This window comes from Oreochromis niloticus, linkage group LG15 (assembly GCF_001858045.2).
Source record: "Oreochromis niloticus isolate F11D_XX linkage group LG15, O_niloticus_UMD_NMBU, whole genome shotgun sequence".
NCBI classification, from domain to species: domain Eukaryota; kingdom Metazoa; phylum Chordata; class Actinopteri; order Cichliformes; family Cichlidae; genus Oreochromis; species Oreochromis niloticus.
The window spans coordinates 19508392-19532449 of NC_031980.2; the positions used below are offsets into that span (position 1 = coordinate 19508392).

Below are 24058 nucleotides of genomic sequence, written 5' to 3' on the forward strand. Positions count from 1 at the left end.
TCGTCCGTTAGAAATGAAATTGCTGGAACTCAAGAATAAATTTAAACACCAGGCTGCGCAAAAGGTTAAAAGAGAAGAATCTTAAAGGCCAATTTATTTCTTTTCTTTTGGTTTTTGTCCAATTTCGAGATTATAAAAAATGCCACAGGTGGATAAAAAGCCAATGCAGGAAAAAAGAGCATCATGAATTTACTTTCACAGTTTAACCTATAATCATTAACTTAAATTTAACTTGCTGTTGTTTAAAAAAACAAAACAATCTTTTTTTTATAAAGCAGTGTTAAAAAGTATAAATAAATCAATTTGATTGCAAAAAAGCAACACCATGGTAAAATGGATTACAAATATATTAACACTGTGAAACCAAAGGTCAGAGCTGAAAGCGTGATTCAGATTCGATTTAAGCTCATTTTATTTTAATCTGCATTAATTGAAAATTACAAAAATGTCACATAAAATAGGCCAATATGAGATGATTTATTCATTTATTTATCCATTCATTCATTTCAATTATTTGTGACATAATAATGATATTTATTTAAAATGCAGTTAGTTACAACTTGTTTTTTATTAGATTCATTTCGTTCACCATGCTTGCGCAGGTTGTTAAAGTGCAGTTGGATCACTTGTTAGGAGTTAACAATATTTACAACAGCTTAAATAGCAACAGCATTTTTTTTAACTGAAGGGGGGAAAAGTATAATAATCACAAGATCTAAAATCACCTTCTTAAATGTTGTAAATGCCAACATTGAATGTAGATGTAGACATGTATTGATGTATATGTTTGTTTGCCATGAACAGCAATAAAGCAGAGGTACATGATGTCTTAGAAAATGTACAAAATAGTTTAAATAGCAAGACTGAAACATACTTGTGTAACACTTTCTATGCTAACGCTTTCATACAATTATATCACAAACAAAAAATAAACAAAACTTATTCCAGAAGATTTATTTAAATAATGCTGCTATCAATAAAATGTGATTTGTGCTTTAAATATATCACCAGCCTTCCAGCAGTCTAATTTGTGCTCCGTTAAAGATCATGTGTTTCTCCTTCATTGCAATCTATGTAACTCTGCTGGATCTCCTGTGTCATGTGTCTGAGCACATCGTGCTGGTTCCAACCAGCTTTCTATTTGTTTCTTTGTCTCTGTTGCTGTCAGTCACAACCAATGGTTGGAATCACTCATTATTGTGTAATAACTGCATATTTTGCCTACAGGGACGATTATAGTTTTCTCTGCTGCTTCTGCTCCTGGAGGGGTGCTGATAATTGCTTGTACTTCTTGGGTGATTTTGTTTAAACAATGTGTGTGTTCTCATGTGTGACCATTAATCCATCAGTAATTTATTTTTTTTCTTGTATTGTCATAATCTTAAAAAAAATTGCCAATACTTTTTGCTGCCATGTACACATTAAAAGAAGTCATTTTAAAAAGAGATAATGATGATAATAATTATCACATCGTCTTAAATTTTTTTAAAGCTCTTCATGACATCATCTGCAAACATTTAAATTCATAATGAGGCCACAGATAAATGTTGATCACTGACATCAACAGAAAGTTAGGCCAGTAATACTATGACTGACACAAAGTTATCTTTATTGATTACATTACTAAATATAGTAATGTGTTATTACTAAAGTGTTCTAAAGTTTTACTTATATACTTGGACATATTGATTAGTTCAGGACGATGTACTTTAAGTACAGTGGGTCATTTAAATGTAACTTTTGCAGAGCAGAAACAATTAATTGATTAATTTTTAACATGTCGGATTCAAGGATGTCAGGTTTTGCTGCTTTTCTTTCTCACTTTAAAGTAAATGTCACAGCGTTCATGGTTTTAAATGTCAAATCAAAACAAATATAGTTTCATTAGTGCAAGAAAATCAGTTTTCTGATGTTTTTAAAACCAGATAAGTACTGAAAAATAACCCAGAAAAGTACTACTGATTTAAAAACAGCTGTTTTAATGTGAACTTCACTTTGAGTCTTCGTCGGGTCTGTTTCTGCAGTGCGGAGAAACGGAGACGGGAGCTGGAGTGCCGCTACATCGAGGAGCTGGCGGAGCTGCTGTCATCCAACATGGGCGACATTGCCAGTCTCAGCGTTAAGCCCGACAAGTGCCACATCCTCAAGAGCACTGTGGACCAAATCCAGCAGATCAAACGGCGTGAGCAGGGTGAGGAAACACGTTTTCTGTACAGTGTCTCCACAATTTCTGTCAAATATTATGCTCTGTAATTTTCTTTATAATTTTCTGCGTAACTATAATGTAAACACAAAATTCATAAAACATTTTATCTAAATGTTTAAACAAGGTTTGCAGGAGTAAACCAGGGTATACAAAAAATAAACCTGCACATCTGTAAGATTTGTCACCTCAGGTTTTCAGTTAAAGCATACATTCTTATCCTATGTCGACAGATGTGGGGAGGAAAGCCTTGGCTTTCTTTGTGAGGCCAGTCATTGACATCGGTCCATTCCTAAGACTTTAAAACTTAAGTTTAATCATCACAAAATATCTGATAAACTGTCGCCTTCTCCCTGACCTGGACCGGTTTTGTAACCTTGACTGTAAAACCAAGCTTTAGTCCTCAAACAGGGATTTAAAAGCTTGTCAAAGGAATGTCGACTGGTCAGGAAGTTTAGAAAATGTAACCACTCTGGTGGTCTAAAGCTGAACTTTTTTCAAATAATATGATTTCTTTTTTTTTTTGTCTTTGGTTTCCAGTAGTCTGTCTGCTCTGTACAGCCACACACATATAGAGTGGTCTTTATTTCAAAACAGTAACTGTATGATAATCTGTAAATTGTAGCCATACAAAATAACCTTGTTCAGTCAATCAATGAACAGGTGCTACACTAGTTAGTGTAACACTGTAAAACTGTGATATTTATTTCAGTGTTTATTGTGCTATGAATATCGCTGAGACTCAAAATGGGCTTTGGGGAGTAACTACATGTTTAAGCAAGGAAGAGTGACATTATAGTGTGAGTTAGTTTTGTCATTTTTAAGAGATGTCTTTGATACTTTCACCCATTTTCTAAACGATTAGTTGCCCCACTTAAAAGAAATCAGATTAAAAATGTCATCATCTTTAATTTTTTTTGTTTGGCCTTCCATAAAATAAACAGACAAATCCTTTTTGGTAGGCACCAAATATGTCTGTTTACATGAAAACCCCTTATCATAGGAAACCTTGTGTGTCTTTAAAATAGATTTAAACCCCCCCCCCCCCCCCCCCAAAAAAAATAAACAACTGTATTGCATAATATTTAATCTATCTGTTGTGTTTGTTACCCCCCCTCCCCCCGACAGAAAAAGCAGCCCTCCTTTCTCCAGATGATGAGGTGCAGAAGAGCGACATCTCCTCCAGTAGCCAGGGACTGGTGGAGAAAGAGGCGCTGGGGCCCATGCTGCTAGAGGTAAAACAATACATAGGAAATCCTGGTTTGTGTGGCTAACGTGTTTTTTACTCCTAACTAACACATACACGTTCAGAAAATCTGATTTAGTTTTCCCTCTCTCTGTTCTTCCCGTTAAGGCGCTTGATGGGTTTTTCTTCGTTGTCAACCGGGAGGGGCGCATCGTCTTTGTTTCTGAGAACGTGACGAGTTACCTTGGATACACCCAGGAGGAGCTCATGGCCTCCAGCGTCTACAGCATCCTCCACGTGGGAGACCACAACGAGTTTGTTCGTAATCTGCTGCCTAAAAGCCTCGGTGAGTGAGCCGAATCGATTTTAAATGCAGTGTCTGCGTTTGCAACCTGCTGCCTAACTGCAGCCAGCAACTGCAATATTTTTAAAGGATATTTAATAATCACTTTTTCAGCATCTTTAAATTTCACCATTTCCATGCCAATGAAACCCATTAAGGAGGCAATAAAACTCACTGTTAAAAAAGCTGAAGAATCTGTACACAGCACTCAAATCCAGACGATTAAGTTGCTTTATTAAAAGAAAATTTTGTAGCTAAGGCAAATTTAAAGAGCTGTGAGGAGAGGTAGGAGGATGAACTGTGTAAATTTTAAATTAACAGAGTTTTAGTGCTTCTCACAAAGCTGCAAATTATGTTAAGGGAGGAAAGTGTGGAGAGGCGGCACACGCGTGGGTGAAGAGTATTGAAACATTGACTTTCTATTCTGTGACAGTGTTTTTTTTTTTGTTTTTTTGTTTAGTGTTTAGCTCCAACCTTGAGGAGATTAGAATGGAAACGTAGGGGCCAGATGAGGGGGATTTAAGGACAAAAGATAACAGAGTGCACTAGGCAACAAGGTTGAATTGTTGTATTTTCCATTGGTCTTGTAATTCTGCACCAGGCACTCCAGTGCTTCTTTTTTTTCTACTCAGAAACAGATTTTAAAGAAAAATAAACTCACAGAGACACTTAGCAAATGGATTTTTACTATCTTAGGTCAGTTGTCAACATTTGGCTTATTCTTAAATCCTTTAGTGCATCTTCTTTGTGTTGCTTAACAAGGATTTGCAGCCCTTTGTAAATTAATATAAATTTTGATATTGTATTTAAAATTATTGTTATTTACTGAACGGACACAGAACAGTAAAATGGAAGGAGAGAAGCACAGATTCAAACTGAGTTTTTCTTCTTTGACAGTGTATTTTAGCTGTTAGCTGTTCCTTTCAGTTGTCTGTTGATACCGCTGATTTACTGCTGCAGCAGAAAAAAATTGTGTGTATTAAAGAATCAGCTAATTAGACATAAAGTAAGAGGCTAAAACCAGTTAAAAGGAACACAAAATTATTGATTTGTCCTTGAGTAGGTGGCAGAACAAAAACGCTAAAGTAGCCGGACTTTACATTTTTTAAAAATTCATCTTTAGAGAAGCCATATTTAGATTTTTGTGTTCTTTTTGTGCTTTTTAAATGTTACAAAAATGGCATCAAAGCAGTTATCCTCTCCCACAAATACTGGCCCTGAATTGGCTGTACCTTGTTTCCTTTCTGTAACTTATCTACCTCACTGTTTATCAAATGTAACAGCTAGTTTGGGATTCAGACAAATAATCAGTTTATTTAAAGCTGTGAAAAGATTTGTGCTCTTCCAGTGCATTGGTTTGTGGTTTTAAACTCATGAAGATATGTTACTATGAAAGGCAAGTTTTTACCTTGACTCACGTAGTATTGGCAGAGCATTTCTTGTGCATGGAGAAAGCACATTAATAGTTAATAGTTAATTTTATTGGAGTTTTCATGCACTTCCAGCATCTGAGGAAATGAAAACCCAGTGGATTACACTGGGTTTTGATGCCAGTGCCTCCACAATGCTAGGAAAATCCTCAGTGTTAGCCTCAGTGCTACATTTGCTTCGAATTTTATCCATTTAATTTTGTGGGTTTTTTGGTTTGTTTGTTTTGTTTTGTTTTTGTAGAATTTGCATGTGCTCGTTTCCCCTCAGAGTCTAAAGCCTTTTTTTTTTTCTGTTAACTGATTATAAAATTTCCCAGAAATGTGTGAAATGTCTTTGCCGTGTCTTCATCCACTAACCCCAATCAGTCGCCACCTCTCCTCAAGTTGCTGGAGGTTTCTTCCTGTTAAAAGGGAGTTTTTGAATGTGAGAGTGAGTGAGTGGTATTTGGTTAGAGCTGTGATGAACTGGTGTTCCCCATCTCACCATGTGAGGAGTATATAATTATTAAACAAGTTAAAAAGTACTAGGCAAATGTTTTAACTTGATACTGTTTCACCGGTTCCGCTGACATCTGTCCATTTGTGTCCACTAATTACAAATTCCACTAAGCATTCCTTTCCCTGTGTGAATCGTGTTTGGGTGATTTGGTGCTCTCTCTGTGTGTTATAGGCTGTAAATTGGAAAATAAATTCCTCTCTTTCCCCTCTCCCTCTCTCCCACTCTCTCTCGTCGCCCACGATTTGTGCCGAGATGCGCAGAAGCCAGCACAGCTCTGCTGTTCCATCTGTGCCTCACAATTAGGGTTATAGCAGATTGATAGCCCTGCTTTAATTGAGTGCAACATTAAATTATGTCCCAACCCCCTGGTGCTGTATGAAGCTGCTGGGGTTAAGAGTCTTCTTGATGGAAACCTTTTTCTACAGCATGAAAACATCAGCAGCAAAATCTTCTTGTTTCGCACAAGTGTGACAGATACAAACCTCCATAGTTGTTAGTTATGAACCTGTAAATGAGGAAAATATGATGCTGATATTAAGATCAAACATTCTCATCTAAGCTGTTGTCTTTTTGTCCTTTCACCATATATCTCATTAAAGGAGTGATATTTATGTAAGAAAGAATGAATGCATAGATGCAAAAAGTCTTTTCTTCTCTTTCAAATGTGTGCAACAGATTTGGATTTGCAAATGCCCTATTGTACAGTCTAATTTTTAAAATGTGTGCAAAAACGCATCAAAGCGTCCCATTGTCAGCATTTATTTAGCTGCACTTAGTGCAAATCAGACGAGCATTTGCATCTGTAGTTTTAGTGCTAAATTAAAAAAGGATGGTGTTCCTGAGGGTGATTTGTACCAGGTTTAGTAAAGGGAAGTGATGGAAATGATGGAACTTTTTATATTTTCTCTTTCCTCATCAATATTTCACTTTCTCTTTGTTCTAGTAAATGGTGTCCCGTGGCCTCAAGAAGCTGGGCGCAGGAACAGCCACGCCTTTAACTGTCGCATGCTGAAGAGACCTCCAGACGAGGTGGATTCGGAGAACCTGGAGGCCCGGCAGCAGTATGAGATCATGCAGTGTTTCACCGTGTCCCAGCTACGGACCATGCAGGAGGAGGGAGATGGTACATACATACATATTCACACACAGCCATGAGCCATTTCCTACACTGAATCAGTAGATTGTAGTTTTTAAAGCCAATATTAATAGGCACTCATCAGAGTATAACCTTTTGATGATCATGGTTTGAACTGACTCAGTTTTAACAGCTGGATATAAATCTGTTTAGGTATTGCACCGATGTGTGCATTCTGCACCATTCTTTGAAGAAAAAAAATCTTGAACTCGCTCACCAGACTGGCTGGTGTCAGTTTGCATGTTTAGGAATTGTTATATAAGACAGCTGAACAAGGGTGTCAAATTCAGGGCCGCACCGAGGAATAAGAATCAATTTCTTCTTCACATATGCCTACAAGTATTACCAAGCCTGTTTCACAGGCCTGAACATGACAGCTCAATAGCCATATAGGAAGTCTGGCTGGCTTCAAATTTGCCCCAGGCGGGATTTTGCTTTGACTTTGTCTCATGTGATATAGAACATACAGCAGCGCCTGCTGTTATTACATGTAACATCCTAATATCCTCCTCCTGTTCCCATCATTTTCCATCATGTTTGCCTTTAGCCTCGGCTGAGGTTTTACTCTTCTTATCAGCACAGAGTTGTGGCTCTCACCACATTGTTCACCCATGACACGGTTCTTTCAGCATTTTGTATTTTCTTCTTAGCACATCTGTGTTTATCTTAAACGGCCTTTAAATGGAACCTATTACACTTTCCTCACTTCCTGTTACGCATGTACGTGTACAGCAGTTGATGAGTTATTGTATTTATCCTTTCTTAGTAAGCGTCTTCATCTTTGATAATCTATTTAAGTTATATTAACGGTTGGTGGTGTTTTGGATGCTGTAACACAGGGATGTATCTTATCTTATGAATGGACGATGGAGGAACAGCATGCTGGAAGAACGTTTGCTTCAAAGAAGAGGAGCTGAAACAGCTTGTTTCAGGGAGAGGATGAGCTGAAAATCCCAGTAAAGGATAAATAAGGATTTTTTAAAAATGTGAATCACGTAAAGCTGTTTTAGTAGCAGAGTGTCTTTCCATCTATGGGTTTCCGGTGCACTCAGAGTTAAAAGAAGACAAAGAATAGTTTTAGATATGGAGTTTTAATTAGTTATTTTTTAAAACTCTATTAGTAGTTTTTCTCTTAGGTGAGGGAAGCATGTTAAGATGTTTTCGCTTGTTGACACTTGTTTATCTGTTTCTCCCGAATCCTGAAAATGTTCCTGGCTATGTCAGGAATTAATCCAATTTAAGAAAATAATTGATTTGGCTTACACAGAAAGTGATCATTGTTGATGGATAAATACTTGTTCTGCAGTTATTTTATGACTTTTTGCTGTTGTTAATGCTGCCACCAAAACCTTTCACTCGCTGGTTAATTGGACTGCCATCAGATTGTTGGGGGATGTTTTTAATGTTCTTTGGAGTCGCTGGCGCAGTAGCCTTGACGAATTGTGTGATTTTTCTTTTTTCCTGCATTGCAGACTCATTGGGCTGTTTGTTCTGTCTACTTTTTAGTCACTTTGATAAGAGCTGGCCTTGTGGACTGGAGGACTCTCTTCTTGTGTGGAATCTGGTTTAGTGGCTCCTGCTTCATTCTTTGACGTGTTTCTATAGAAAGTTGGCAAGAAAATGTTATTTTTGTGTTCCAGCAAGCTATTGTTTCGCCCGTTTTGTAGTTCATTCATTGATCTTTTAACTATAATTGTTTTTGTGTTATTTATATTTGTTGTATTTGCTGCCAAACGTCTTGAAACAAACTGTTTCCAAACAGCTGAATTGGTTTTGCTTCTCATGTTGACCAGAGTTTATCTTTCTGTCATCTTGACTCAAACTAAACTAAACTTGGGGAGTGAGTTTGGGCTTTAAGAGATGTGTGATACACTGTGAACGAGAGGGATGTTCTAGATTTACGGTGCAAGACAAAACGAGACCACCATTGTGGGGCAAAAAAATGCAGCACAATAAATATTGCAAGCTGTTATTGTAATTGAACACTGGTTGCAAGAAGGAGGATGTGTAGTTGAAGGTCTTTGATATTCACTACTTGGATTCAACAAATATCTTTTGAAAACACAGCGCAGGTATAGGGCGGGAATTTCGTCCCTGCTGTCCTGTCTCACAGTTCATACTTGTGGAGAATCTAATGCTAAATTACTTACAGATGACTGATCTGTCATTGCTATTTTTCAGTCTGTTTTTCAGATTGAATTCTTCTTATATTTCAAGAATATCCAAAATCCACTGTAAAAAAGAATCTGTTGTATTTAAGAAAATTCAAAAGGTTTCCAAAGACAGCGATTCGTGTTAAGTAATAAAAATATGGACTGTATGCTCCCAAGTAATGGATATTTCTACTGCTATAGTTATTAATTATATTTCAGCTGATAACAACCTTGTTCAGTTGTTATCACCATATTAAGTAATAATATAACTGATGATCTTCATGTGTTGTGTTATATCAGTCTTGCAGGTGATAAACATTTAAAACTAGTTTAATGAAATTATTCAGCAATTTGTTGTCTTGACACAAAAGGGGGTGAATCTGTGTATCCCATGTGTTTAATTTATTTATATCACCTCCCTTCTTCAGCTGTTGTGGAGTTTTTCTTTCTTTTGCTGACTGCAACAAACATTTACATAAACCTCGCTCCTTGTGTCCTCTTTAGACCTGCAGAGCTGCCTGATATGCATTGCCTGCCGGATGCCACGAACCCAGCCTGTCAGCACGGAGTCTTTTATTACAAAGCAGGATCCCACAGGTAAAACACACACGGGCGTAAGAAGGATCACGGGAGGGGGATTTTGAGAGGTTAATAGTCATAGAAATTGAAGAGATACGTTACAGAGGAAATAGAAATCTCATCTTCTACACCCATGGTTCTCAAACTCTTACCTGTGAGCCTTTGGGCCCCTTTGTAGCACTGCCTGTGAGGTCAGCGTTTATTTTATTCAGCCACAGTTCATACCACGCTGTGATATATCAGCACAGAACAAGACTTAGTAAGCACCTCTCTTCAGTTTACACGTTTCCCATTCAGGACATTAAAGGAACTAAACCTTTATAACACAACTAAGAATAAGGCTGGTGTCAAGAATTGAGCAGATACCTCACGTGTTGTTAAAAAGGCTGCAAATCAGTGTTAAAATCCAAATATGTTCACTCCCTTACCTTGCGTTCAGTCACTAAAACTCAAACACATGTACACAATTTGCTTTACTGTATTATTAGAATTAATTTATATCCCAACCAGGCCAAAGCCTAAAATCTTGAAAAATTACAGCAATAATGAGGCTTAAAGATCATTTTAGAAAGTATTCTGAGATTGTCCTTTTTATTTATTCGTTTCTCAAAGGTCACAGTGTGAACCCTGAAAGTGTGAAGCCTGCTGCAGTTGTTGAAATCAGTGCAGGCTGATCTTTTGTTTGTGTGTGTGGTGTTTTAATCCAGGGAAGATCATCTCCATAGAAACTAGTGCTTTGCGAGCGACAGGCAGGCCTGGATGGGAGGACCTGGTCAGGAAATGTATCTATGCTTTCTTTCAGCCGCAGGGCAAAGAGCCCTCCCACGCCAAGAAGCTTTTGCATGAGGGTGAGTAGCTACTATTGATTTTTTTTTTTTCTCTTCTCTCTCTCTCTCCCCTTTTGGCTCCTCTCTCAGAAATTATTGACACGCTCTCTGCCGGCTCTGTCATGGCTGCAGGAGTTTCTGCAACATGTCAATGGCATTATAGTGAACTGAGCAGAATACTAAATATTAAAAACTTTTCAAACTAACTTGGATCCACCTACATCGAGAGAGCATGTTTATGTAGATTTATGGAGGTGATAACTTTGCTTTAGGCTTGTAACCAGTAATGAATGAATCAATAGTTTGATTGATTGGTCTGTAAGGTTCCTGAAGCCCTGCAAATTATTATTCTCATAATTTTTTGTTTTGTTTTTTACCAAGCAATAAATACACACTTAACTTACTAGAAGATAAGGAACTAAAACAAGTCGTCACACTTCAGAAGTTAGTTATACATCGACTGATTTGGCTTAATGTCAGCTTGGCTGCTAACAGAAAAGTGACACATTCCTGAGACGCTGCTCCTCCACATCAAAAGAAACCAGTTGAAGTGGTTAATGTATCTGAATTAGAGAACTCTGTGAGACCATAAAAAAACAAACCCTGCACTGGGAGCATCTTGGTGTCCCCCAGGAAAAGCTGGAGGTGGTGGCCGGGGAGGTATCTGCCCCTATGACCTGGATAACAAGATGGATACATGAAGATATGTTTCATATGTTCAAGCTTATCAGAAATGGATGCGGTAAATCTAAAGCACATTTAAGCAGCAGGCTAAGGCCGAGGTGGAGCTTCAACTGTCACCTTGTCTTATAACACAGATGTCTGCCTCAGAATAGAGTTGGATGTCTCGAGACCGGTCTTGGTCTCGAGACCACTTTTAAGTGGTCTTGGTCTTGTCTTGGTCTCGACGGACTTTGGTCTTGTCTTGGTCTCAGATCCCTCGGTCTTGTCTTGGTCTCGCTGTCTTGCTGTCTCAGATCGACATAGTGGTCGGGAGATTTGGAGTCAACAGTATCCATGACACACAACGTAACGTTCGATAATGTGTCATGCGCAAAAGCATCAGCTCTAAGAGCCGTGCTTAGAGAGTGCTTTGTAGTGAATCAGAAGAGTCGACTCCCATTGAGCGAGAGCCGGCTCCTCACTTAATTTCCTTTCGCTGCTCAGCTCTCACACAGTGGCTCAGCTATGCTCCAATCCCTCCATATTGTGGCCAATCACATGCAAGGATATAGGGTAATATCATTATGTGAAAAACAGAGAGGGTGAGAGACGCGACAGTCAAGTGGAGCGTGCGTCTGTCCTCTCAGTAAGTGAGTGAGACAGTAGACAGCGGTGAGGAGGGCTGTGCGAGTGCATCGCAAAAACGCATAAATATGCCTGACAGCCGTAACCGAAGCAGCATCTGGCTGCAGTTTAAAGACTTTTTTGTCTCGGTCTCGGTCTCGACTTTGTCTCGGTCTTGGTCTTGGTCTTGTCTTGGTCTTGGTTTAGGCGGTCTTGACTACAAGTCTACCTCAGAATGACCTTTTTAGGCCTAAATCCTTTATTTCTCTTTCATTCTCAACAGTGATGACACATGGGACCGCGATCAGCCCGCTGTACCATTTCACTCTGAGTGATGGCACTCCGCTTAGCGCTCAGACCCGCTGCAAGTTCTGCTGCCCCCCCAACCCTGATGTACAGCCCTTCATTATGGGCATTCACACTATTGACAGGTACTGTGATTGAACACATGGTACGTGATACTGGTATTTTCAAAGATTTTAAAAATGCTCTGACTTTCTCTGAAGTTTTACCGGCTGCATAAAAGTGTAATTAAACTGCTTTTATAGTAAAATGGGTCAGTGATACTTTTCAGACTTCTACAGTTTGTCCTGTATTTTCCTTTAATTTTGTCTCTCTCATGAATGTGGGCCTTACACAGTAATTTGATTATTTATGGCAGACTCATTGAATGTGCTGAAGAACTGAGAAAGTCACTTACCGCAGCCATAGGGTGCTGGGAAATGTTGAAAAGTGCTTGAATTCATGGAAAAGTGTGAAAATCCTGTAAGGTTGTTGTTTTGGCTTGTTGTAACTAGGGCTGCCACAAACGATTATTTTGATAGTCGACTAGTCACCGATTATTTTTGCGATTAGTCGACTAATCAGATCATGCATCCATTGGACGTAAAATGTACAGCTTATTGCACCAGCATGCGTCTGCTCTTATATAACTATCATTAGCTTACAGCTTGAAGTGTTTAAGGTATGTGCTAACTAAAAATAAAGACAAGATGATAGTTTATTACACTTTTAATGAAATTTGCAGATTGTTTCAGTGAAGTTTAATAAACTCAGCCGTCTGCTCCTTGCTATCTAAAATATAACAGGACACCGGAGTATATTCTCAAGCATCTCACACTTCTGATAATCAGTTGTCTGCTTGACGTTTATTCATCTGTGCAAAAACTATAACTTTATTTCTCAGCCAAACCAATTTACTCAGGAACAAATAAAATACTGAAAAAAAGCCAAACAATAACATTTTTAAGTTATCTAAGTGACTTATATTACATGTTAAACCTGAGTAGCGAAAGACGGCGGTGAGTTTGAAAACGATTTGCCGGGAGTCCGGTGTTCTCACCGACTCTAATGAGCCTAGAACCTCGGCTCGCTATCGAGCTGGTGGGTAACAGACGTCTCCGAAAACGTCGGAGCGCTTTTGAAAATATGTGGTGTCTTGATAGACTGAGCAGATATTTGAGGTTTACACAGCTACATTGTCACCTGAAAATATGTTAAACGTTTATTTTGTGACCCAGAAAGAATAATAAGAGTAATATTAAAACTAACTAGCTGCCGCCATTGTTGACAACTGCGCTGGGCCGCGCTATGAATTCTGGGACACAGTTTCTTCTTCTTCGGGGTTTAACGGCAGCTGGCATCCTTGTACATGCAGTGCTGCCATCTTCTGTTTCAGTCCGTTATTACACTCTTAAATACTACTACTTATTCCTGCGTCTTTTGGGATCTTACAAAGCTTCAAACGAGGCGTCGACTATTAAATTAGTCGTCGACGATTTTAATAGTCGACGTAATCGTGACTAGTCGACTAATCGTGGCAGCCCTAGTTGTAACTGAATTCTTACCTAGAATTTCATTTTCTCACTAGAGTTTATTGATTATTCTAATTTATTTTATTTTTTTCTTGCTCATATTTAATTGATATTGTCTTAATGTACTAATTGGCCATTTTATTTCATTTTATTTGATGTTTTCTCTTTCATGCAAGGTGCAGTTTGACTTATTGATTGTTCACAGACGTTTTTTAATCATCAGCAAACAAAAAGTGCTACGATAAACGTTCCGATATGGATTTTCATTCTTAAAGCTTGTAAATGAGATAATGAATGTTGCTTTTTTTGTACACTTTATTGATTACGGGGAGAATTTAAAGAGCAGCAGACAGAGAAGCCTGGATGATGCTTAAAGCCTGGTTAAGGCAGACACTGATAGAAAATGGGTGGTTTGTGGATGTGATATAAAGATGTGGTTGACATCTTTGATTTTCCTTCTTTTTTTCCCCCAGGGAACACAACACTGCTAGCTCTCAGGAAAACACTAACCCCAGCCTTCCACCAACCCTCAGCGGTATCGCCCAAACTCCCTCCCGCTCCCCTTCCCTTCCCCCCGGCGGTAATTCAACCCAAGGCTCAAGTCTCGCCACCGCGGGCCTTCACACCAACAACAGCAATGCCTCTTCCCACGGACATAATCCAGCCACGCCGACAGGCTACCTGACACCCAATCGGACGAATTGTCCCCAGCAGGTCAACAGCCCCTCTCCTTTGAGCAGCCCACTTACAGCAACCCCTACCTCTTTTATGTCGCCCAGGATGCCACGGGCCAGTCCTGGGTTAGGTGGGAGCCCTCGGGTACCGGGGAACCCCTTCTCTCCCTCCACACCAGGCCTCCATTCCCCAGCTGGGGCTCTAAGCAGTGGAGGAAGCCTCAATAGGCAGCAGTCTAGTGGTGATGGCAACAGTAGCGCAAGCGGTGGGTCAACAGGGTCTTACTCCCTGTCCTCTCCGGTCCTTCAAAGACAAGCCAGTACACCCACCGGCTCCTCTACTCGACCTCCATCAACAAAACCCTCAGAGGGAGGTGAAGAAGGGGGAGAGGACTCTGTTAAAGCCCCCCTTTCTTCTGCCTCACAGCTGGGTAACCCCAGACTTAATCAGCTCCTGGATAGCAATGGGACAGGAGCTGAATCTAACAACAGCAACAGCATCCACTGCACCTCCTCACCTCATCCACCTAACCCTGCTCCTGCCCCTCAGTGCCCTGCCTCCCACAGCAGTCTCACTGAAAGACACAAGATCCTCCACCGGCTGCTTCAGGACAGTAGTCCCAACGATGCCTCCACCAACAGCGAGGAAGGAATAAACAAAACTGAAGTTGAGATCAAGAAGGAGCCACCTGCCAGTCCGGCGCTGGGTGCAGGACCTCCTAAGAGCGACTCGAGAGAGCCACAGGACCACCAGTTGCTTCGTTTTCTCCTGGGTACAGATGAAAAGGTAGGATATGGAAGCCCAAAGCTTTTTTTTTCTTTCTAAACTCCTTTCCCACCACACCACACCAAAAGATGAGAATCAGAACCGGAACAGCATCAGAAATAATAGTTAATAATTTTAACTTATTGCAATAGAAATCTAGAATATAGGGCATTGCAGATACTATAAAAGCAAACTTTAGCTTCTTTTTCTGCAGTAAAATTTAAAGGAAACACAATGCAGGATACTTTTACTGCATTATTTGGTCTGTATAGACAGTTTTAATTTGAAAAGTCAAATATATTATAATTTAAGATGGTCTTTAATGTCCCATACAAACATGCACTCTGCTATAAACTACGTGTTGGGATGCAGTCACTCTATTAAAAGGTGAAAATTAAACACAATAATTAGCTCATATTTTGATATAATTCTAACCTCACATTTAGGGTTCTCTGTATTATTACATTTTCATAGATTTGTATTCATGTATTTAAATTTCAGGTAAATGCAAGCAGTGCTTAAATCAGTTAATTTATGAGCAACATTTATTCTTGACTGTATACTACATTGTATTTGACTTCCTGATGTTTGGCGCCTGGCTGAAACCTTTTTGTTTTTGAAGGACTTGGACGACCTGCCACCTCCATCTGCTCTGAGCCTTCAGACAGTGAGAATTAAGGTAGAGAAGAAAGCTGGTGGGGAGGGAGTGACCTGTACAGGGTCAGCGGTTGGCACAGGAGGTGCAGCCAAACTTGGAGGAGTGTCCAGCAGCTCGGCTTGTATCAGCCCAAGATCGAGCCCTGTCGGAGAAAACCGCAGAGACAGCCGCAAAGACAGCCGAGACTCCATGGTACAGCTGTTGATATTGTGTTGATTTTTGAAAATTGAGCCTTTAACATTTGTGTAAAGTAATAAAACAGAAGGCCTTCAGAGTGGGATTTCAACTACAGCTTAATGAGAACTTGTTTCAGATTGCCGCTGCATCATCAGACCAATAAAATAACGCTTTAAAATGAGACTGCTACAGAAAATAATGAGGTAAAAAGCCATTAGAGCAGCCAGGTTTAGGAAGTAAAACTAATGAACTGGTAAAAGTAAGAAAAATAGGGATTTCACTTGTCTGCTGATACGAGGTGTATTTATGGTCCCTATAGCCAAAACAGAAAATACCAGTCAGATTAACCCAGATTACAGAAAACACCTTTCACCAACCTAAATTGATTGGTAAGTGATCCAAGTGTCAAAAGCAACAGACTCTGATGAACTCTGTCCAACTTGGACCAATCAGACAGTCATAACGCGCAACTGTAATGACCCAGTAATGTTAACGTTCCCTAAACGAGGACTTCTCTTCAGTCATGCATGTGTGACACGGCGTTAAAAAGGATCTTTCTCAGTCAAGCCTTGGAATTTTCCTCTGAGCTTTGATCCTGTATTGCCAGTTGCAGGACAGCCGTTGTAAACCGAGTTGCGTGTTTATTTTCTTGGACTTTGTCTCCACTGTGGGTTCAGCTACCAGCTGTAGTCCTTGAAGCTTCTTTTTGTGTTTCCCCAACGCCCACTTCCCCCCTTTCCCCAATTATCTTTTAATTCTCTATTTTAAACACCTTTTATTTGTATTTCTTTTTCATTCGTTTCTTGCCTGTAGATTTCTAGTGGATCTGTTGATATGGAGCCTCTCTCCCAGATGCTGCCTGGCTTCAGAGGCCCAGCTGGGGCCAAACAGGGCAGTGAGGATACAACAAACCCTGGAGGAGGCCCCCAACTTCAGTCTCCGGGCCCCCAGCCCCCAGCTACGCTCCAGTCCCCTGTGCCTCAGCTCCAGTCACCCCTGTCCCAGCCCCAGCCTCAGTCCCTCCCACAGTTGCAGTCTCCATCGCCTCAGCTTCACTCCCCTTCCCCCCAGCTCAAACTGCAGTCACCCACTCAGCTCCAACCCGGCGATGCCAGCACTCCCCGCAATGTAAATGTGAAGAGAGAGCCTCCTGGCACTCCTAACAGAGGTACTGTTTCAACTCGTGATGAATAAATCCTTGATTTCATTCAAATATCAGATTGTTTGTTATAAAAGTTACTAATTTTGTTCTTTAAGTCGTTATTGGATAGTATTTTAATTCATTGGATTTTAAATAATTGTATTATTGTTATTATTGTATTGATGGTAGTAGTAATGGTGTGATCCAGAGTTCATTCACCTGCATTTTTATATTCTTAATGCCCTCTAGTGGCTTTCAGGAGCCATGTAACCAAACTCTTACTCTGCTTCTTGTTACACTGCAGAAAAAACGTCTAAAGGTTTCCTCAGCTGTTTTCACCCATAAATCTTTTCTAAATATCACCTGACAGGGGAAATGGGATCGGACAGTCTCTGGTCTTTAATCTTCCAGATCCCAAATATGAATTCCATATGCTTTTGAATTGTGTCAAAGCGGGAATAGCACAGCAAATAGTTCAGTTCATTTACCAATAGCAAGTGGGTTGTCACACATTCAGTGTACTGCATGCTCTATCCCGGCAGTGCGGTTGCCTAATTCAGACAGAAGCCTAGTTTGAATAGTCAATAGTCTAATTGCTTTAGACATGGATAGAAAATGTCATGAGGAACAGAAAACTCTAAGCAAAATTTATGAAACCTTAGAAAAGAGAACCACAATAAAGAATGTTTACTGTATAATGCTTGTCACATTAAGATTGGTTACATTCTCTTCCTGCTGGATATATTCATTTTCCAGTAGCGAGAGCGTGTCTGAAGTGGATTACGTCCTTCTGTGTGCTACACGTCAAAGGACAAATCTCCCAAAATTGCTTGAAAATAATTGGATGCATTTTTGTCAAAGTCATTAGGCTTTCAGTACAACTCCGGGTCTGCATGGTTGGATGTATTAGTGATGGGCAGGAGGAGGGGTATAGAGCACTAGTAGATGAGTTTGTGGATTGGTCTGCTTCTGAATGTGAATAAGATCTGAGAGATGGTGATCAACTTCAGAAGGAAAGGGGTGGCTGCGCACTCAGGATGTTAACGTGGTGGAGGTGTATACAACGATAGTCCAGGCTGAATTGGAAGACCAACATAGAGGCTGTATTCAAATATGGGAATGAGTAGGCTCTATTTTCTAGAGAAGCTGAGATCCGCACTGAGTGCAGCAAAATGTTGGAGATTTTCTTTCACTCAGGTGTAGTGAACACACTGTAATTGGGCTGTGGTCTGAACTGGTGACACTAACTGACTGAATAAAATGATCAGTGATCAGCTGAAAGCTGGACACTTTCAAGGCTGTGGTGGAGAGGAGGTCACCGAACAAACTTTTATACATCGTTATTAGTCCTGACAACCCTCTGCACCGCTTACTGGACAGGCAGCGAAGCACGTTCTCTAGCAGACTGATTGAGCTCATCTCCCGCAGCGACAGATGCTGGAAATATTTCATACCACATGATATCACCTCCTAGAATACAATATATCTGCCAGATATTATTAGTATTATTATTTTTATTATAGGCTACATAAAGTATTTCTTTCCTAATGAAATAATTGTGTCAAGTGATTTTCGCTGTGTCCTTGTGTTTGTGTCGCAGGGCTCAGTGATGGCAGACCGCCCTCTGGCTGCAGCCTTCAGAGTCAGTCTTCATTTGAGTTCTGCAATCCCGCCACTCCAAGCCAACAACCGGGACAAGGAGACCCCTTCCAGACCCCCATAGACAGCAGTCCATTTCCAGAGGCCGAAGTTATGAACCCTTTCACCTCAAGCACTGGTAAATAAGTGTACTGCAGCCACGGTTTGGTTACGCTGTGTAGTCAGAACTAAATTCTGCTATAAAACAAATTCAATTAAACAACAAACTTTGTAATGATGGCATAAATTATAATTGGATTATGCCACTCTGCAGGCTTCCCATCTCAGGTGAAATTGCTGAGCATCAACTTTCTTTCTTGCTTTTTGTGTTAGCAAACAGTGTAGCTTGTAGGAGCTGTGTAAGTGATTGAAAGTCAGTCTTTTTCGTTGAGCATGTGGATGGACTGCACAGTCCACAGCTACAACCAGACGGTAGCGAATTTAACGAGAAGGCCAGATTCCAATCTGTCAAGGGCCTGATGTATAAATCAGGCCCTTGATATATAAATATATAAATATAGATAGATATAAATTTATATATGACCACTCAGGGGATCCATTTTTTCACTCTGCTTGAGAAGAGGGCAGTATGATGCTACGTCATGGCCGCATGGTAAAATTTTACCAAGATTAAATGAACTCTGTAACCTCATATATGTCTTGTTACCTGTTGATGCTGGAAGTAGAAAATGTGTTTGTTTGTTTGAGCACAGGGAAGTAGAAGGCATCTAATATATGAAAAAAGTTGCACAGAGCACTTTAAACCTAAAGATTGCCGCTGTTGTTCATAAACATTTTTCTTCCACAAGCCTTAGCGTATGAATTTCCCTTTCAGGTCTAACCAAGATGGATGTGGGTGATTCCCAGTTTCAGCCTCTGGCTCTGTCTGACACCCTGACGTTTGATGGTCTGGGAACTCCTTTGCAGGCTCCTTTGGCATCACCACAAGAGTAAGTCTGATTTTATAAGTCTAAGCTGTTTCTTCATAGCCTACAGGGGAGCGTGGGAAAGACGGTGTTTTGTCTTTTTGAGCAGGCAGTGTGTGCCCTGTACGCTGGATGAAGTGCTTGGCCCTCCAACCACACCTGAAGCCCGGAACGATGAGAAGGCTCTATTAGAGCAGCTGGTTAACTTCCTCAGTGGGACAGATGAAAGCGAACTGGCTGAGCTGGACAAAGCCCTGGGTATCGACAAACTGATACAGGTGAGTAGGTCATAAAGCTTGTAAGACAGTGGAAAGGCTTACTGAACTCTCTGAGTGCTTTTATAGTACAAACACATTCACAGAGCACTTTAGCTTTTGCTGTAGGACACTTTGACCAGCAGACTGGACGTTAAGCCCTGCAAAGGCTTTACAAGTTTAATTTTAAGACCAGTGCATGATCATTAATTTTACTATATAATTAATCAAAACGTTCAAAACAGTTGCTCAGCTGAAGCGCTGGCAGCCTCTGCTGGCCTCTGATCTGCTTTTTTGTGCCATCCACAAGAAGGATTTGGCACAAGAAATATAAATAAAACTCCTGGACGGGATTCAAGTAAAACACGAGGTGATTCACTTAGTTTATAATGTTTACCTTTACTTCTGTTTGACTCTTCTAACCGCAGTCGTTTATAGTTTATTTTGGCTTGTTTAAAAGCAGATAAACTGGCAAATAATCACAGGCGATCTCTGGCTTTTATGCTGCTTTCAGTTCTTTGTAACACTCAGGTAACACATCAGATAACGATTTAAATGGAATTAAAAGATTTCAGTGTTTCAAAAACATCAAACATCGCTGTGGTAGTGATGTCGTTTCGATGGCTGAAAATGATTATGGTTCGATGTCAGACTTGCTTTTCCAAACCAGAAAACAGGTGATGATGTGTTTTTTGGGCGGAGCCAAACCGTTGATTGAAAGTAATTGTTCTGTATGTGCAAGTGCCTATACGTGTACCTTGTGGAAATCACATCTGTAGATTGAGTTTTTGTGTAATGGACTGACGTGCAAGCTGTACCTGGAGCGAGGAGATAACAGCAGCAATAGAGGCAGTTGAACAGTGAAGTAAACAATGAGGGAACAAAGTGTGGCTTTCTGGATCTGTGGACGTCTCCTGTGTATGAAGTCCTCTGTCATCATGTAACTGTGATCGTATCATGTGGTCCAAGGGTTGAGCTAAGTTTGTCTTTAGGCATAGCCATTCATTTACTAAATGCTAGCATTAATGCGGACTGGTGTTCCAGATAAACTGTCTACAAGAACTTTGGTTTGTTTACATCATACTTCTGTGTTTGTTTGGTGACTGCTGTGATGCCAAAGTCTTTTGAAAGTGCAGCTTTGCATTTGTTTCTGTCTCTGCTTCACCTTTGATACCTACATTGCTGACTTCATGTGCCTTAAAGATTTCATTTGGGCCACTTTGGCCGTGTTTTATACATTTTTCCGAGTGCATTTTGGTTAGTATATAAAATATTCTGACATCTAACAGCTTGAAAAGCAATGAAGACACATTTCTTTATTGATAAAAACACAATACCCTGTAAAGGCTGGACCATGAAATAATTTCCAGTAAATTCAATTTTTTTTTTTGAAATTGGAGGGTTTTTTGAACTTTATGGTATTTAGAAAAAAATCACACTACTGTTGTAGACGTCTCAAAAATCTATGTATTCAATATGATACACTTGGCTTCACAGGGTTAAACAATAACAACTTAAAAAGTTATTTGATAGAGAAATATTTGTGATTAGACAGCCGCACACCGTCCACTGCACCTCTGTTTTTGTTGTTGTTGTTTTTTTAAATATAAACAAACATTTAGAACTTTTATGAGTATCTACGTGTAAATAATAGTCCTGTTTCATTGTTTGTTGCCTGGGAGTATAGTTGGAAATGCACTTAGATTACAAACTACATTTAACCAGAGATTCTTATAGTGCTTTATTTATATATCACTACATTGTGGAAACCCAGTTGGCCCGGACATTTGAGGCGTTCTTTCTGTGAGACAGCAGAGCTAACCGCAGCACCACCATGACGCGTAACTGTTGCAAAGGCCTTTCTGATATAAACAATAAGTCTGGGTTATGATAAAGGGAACAGATTTCAGACTTCAAGTCTCAAGTACCTCCAGGTCCAATAATTATCTTGTATGTTATTGCTCTCACTTTCCAAAATGTTTTGTTTTTCTTCTAAATGACCAAAGGGACGTACTCATATATTACTTAAAAGGCAACTTGACTAGAAAGTACTGGAAAAATCCTACCCCATTTTAATGAAGGACACTTTGTGGTGGTTACGAGACAACATCGTCATAATGATTTCCTTTTCCTGTTTTTTTTTTTTTCCCTCTTCTTAGGGTGGCTGCTTTGACCCTTTACCTCAAAATTTTCCACCCCAGCAACCCACTGCCACCCCAGTTTCCATAGACCCTAAACTCCCCACCTACCCTTCCCAATTTACACCAGCTCCACAAGCTCCTTTTCCTCCAGAGCTGGGCACGGTGGGGGCGCAGGGTCTGGGGTTCGGAGCCCCTCGAGGGGCCTTCCCCGGTGGGACGGGCATGGGGCTGAGGCCAGGCATGACCAGACCACAGGGGATAGGTAATCCGGTCAGGCTGCCACCCAACCAACTGCGCCTGCAGCTGCAGCAGAGACTACAAGGCCCGCAGCAAGTAAGGACACAGAGTCGGTTTGTCCAGTGTGTATTCAGCTCATTAACCAGTAAATGATGTCGCCTCTTTTTCTTATGCCTTAAACATTTCAAGTAACTACTGTGTAGTTTGTTTAGGAAACTTTGTAGGTGTAATTTTTTCACAGAATTTTATTGACCTGTTATGCTAATTCTCAGCTCCATAATTTTATTAAAATTAGCTTTACATGGTTAACAGTTCCAAATAATCCTTAGTTATCTCATAATGGGCTTCTGTAGAGGCCCTAGATCAGGGCTGGGGGAACTCCAGGCCTCAAGGGCTGGTGTCCTGCAGGTTTTAGATGTGTCCTTGATCCAACACAGCTGATTTAAATGGCTAAGTTACCTCCTCAACATGTCTTGAAGTTCATCCAGAGGCCTGGTAATGAACTAATCATTTGATACAGGTGTGTTGATCCAGGATGATAAAAACTAAAACCTGCAGGGCACCGGCCCTTCAGGTCTGGAGTTTCCCACCCCTGCCGTAGATCATTGCACTGTCTGAAATAAGTCATTTTAGCTCCTCTCTCTTTAAGGCCACCTTCCATTTAAAGCTTCCATTTAAACTCACATGAAATATTATTTAACCTCTGGCCATGTTATGAGAAACCACGACTGTATGAGTATATAAATGATAGAAAATAAGAGAAGGCATAACAGGCAGCTGAGATAAAACAATGTGTTCCCTTTACCTTTCTTTCTCCTCTCTCATCACTAGTGCTCGACTCCTCTCTCTCCCCGCTGCTCTTGTCTTCTGTCTCCACACTGTCCAATAGGGTTATTTTCTTTGTCTCTGATTTAATTTCTTCTTCTCTGTTATCGCTCTTATCGTGTCTCCGGTCTAGTCCAACCTGTCTGACCTCTGCTCATTGTGATTTTCTCTTTGCTGCAGCTCCAGAACAGGCTGGCAGGGATGAATCAGTTTCCAGGAGGAGCCCAGCATGTGAACATGGGGATTCGTCAGGGGGTGCAACAACCTCAAATGCCCTCGCAAGTGAGTCACGGTGGTAGAGAGCGTTTGTCTGCTAACCACCCGATGCTGCTGTTGTTGGCAGGCTGAACTTTGTGGATTTAACTATAGATTTTATTCAGATTAAAAAAAGTGATAATAATCAATATTGGTGCTGAAATTCAAGCCACAGAAATGAATAACTGAATAAGCGTGTCTGTTTATATACTGCACATGCCAGTTAAGCATAATGTGCATTTCTGTCCATTAGTTTAACAAGTTCACTTTATTCTTTGTTTCTTTGTTTGAGCTCTTGTTAAAAATGGCATTCATATATGTTTTATACCCACTCTAAATCTCACAGTGCAAACCCAACACATTTGTTTTTGTTCACGAGTTTTTTTTCTAGCATCAGTATCATGAGATACATCATAGTTTGCTGTAAAACTCCATCGGTCCAAAGTCTGTGATATAAAGTGATAGAAACAGGCCTGGATGTTCGACCATTTCTGACAACTTGACTGGAGAAAACTTGAAAGCAAATGAAAAGTATCTTTTGTACCAACATTTTGGATTTAGATACTTCCAGTCGGTGCAAATGAATTTGGTTGCAGTTTTTTAATAGAGCTTAAATTTTCCGTGCCGAAGGTTTCATGTGTTTGCCAGGTTATGAGGGCCCAAGAAAGGGCAGATTAAAAACACTGAATTTCCACACACCTCTATAACTCTGAAAATATTTACAATGTGATGGTAAAATTATGCATGATTTCATTTAATAAACAAAAGTTATCATACCAAAATAATTTGGTTTTTGGGGGGTGAGGTGAGACCACAAAAGAATGTAGGTGCACTAATCCAGGCTTTAATTTAGGTCTCGTATTGTCTTTTTGTGCCAGTGCCAGCCACATAAGACTTTTGCCCCTACCAG

General features: G+C 40.1%; 1 protein-coding gene and 1 long non-coding RNA gene across 8 annotated transcripts in view; one reads left to right on the forward strand and one right to left on the reverse strand.

Moving 5' to 3' along the window:
* ncoa1 (nuclear receptor coactivator 1) overlaps nucleotides 1–24058 on the forward strand; it is an 80209-nt gene that overhangs the window by 50560 nt on the left and 5591 nt on the right. For all 7 annotated transcript variants that reach the window (XM_025899255.1, XM_019346076.2, XM_013265044.3 and 4 more), the window contains 15 exons: nucleotides 2025–2191; nucleotides 3332–3438; nucleotides 3558–3735; nucleotides 6605–6784; nucleotides 9454–9546; nucleotides 10236–10376; nucleotides 11926–12073; nucleotides 13930–14917; nucleotides 15519–15746; nucleotides 16545–16899; nucleotides 18473–18649; nucleotides 19346–19460; nucleotides 19546–19714; nucleotides 21850–22164; nucleotides 23074–23175. In XM_025899255.1, the coding sequence (XP_025755040.1) occupies nucleotides 2025–2191; nucleotides 3332–3438; nucleotides 3558–3735; nucleotides 6605–6784; nucleotides 9454–9546; nucleotides 10236–10376; nucleotides 11926–12073; nucleotides 13930–14917; nucleotides 15519–15746; nucleotides 16545–16899; nucleotides 18473–18649; nucleotides 19346–19460; nucleotides 19546–19714; nucleotides 21850–22164; nucleotides 23074–23175 (3463 nt within the window). The remainder of the gene's footprint in view (nucleotides 1–2024; nucleotides 2192–3331; nucleotides 3439–3557; nucleotides 3736–6604; nucleotides 6785–9453; nucleotides 9547–10235; nucleotides 10377–11925; nucleotides 12074–13929; nucleotides 14918–15518; nucleotides 15747–16544; nucleotides 16900–18472; nucleotides 18650–19345; nucleotides 19461–19545; nucleotides 19715–21849; nucleotides 22165–23073; nucleotides 23176–24058) is intronic.
* Nucleotides 1060–23067, reverse strand: LOC112842521 (uncharacterized). The gene is made up of 2 exons (XR_003214332.1): nucleotides 22874–23067; nucleotides 1060–2152 (listed from the first exon to the last, which is right to left on the reverse strand). It is a non-coding gene; the product is annotated as an uncharacterized LOC112842521 (long non-coding RNA).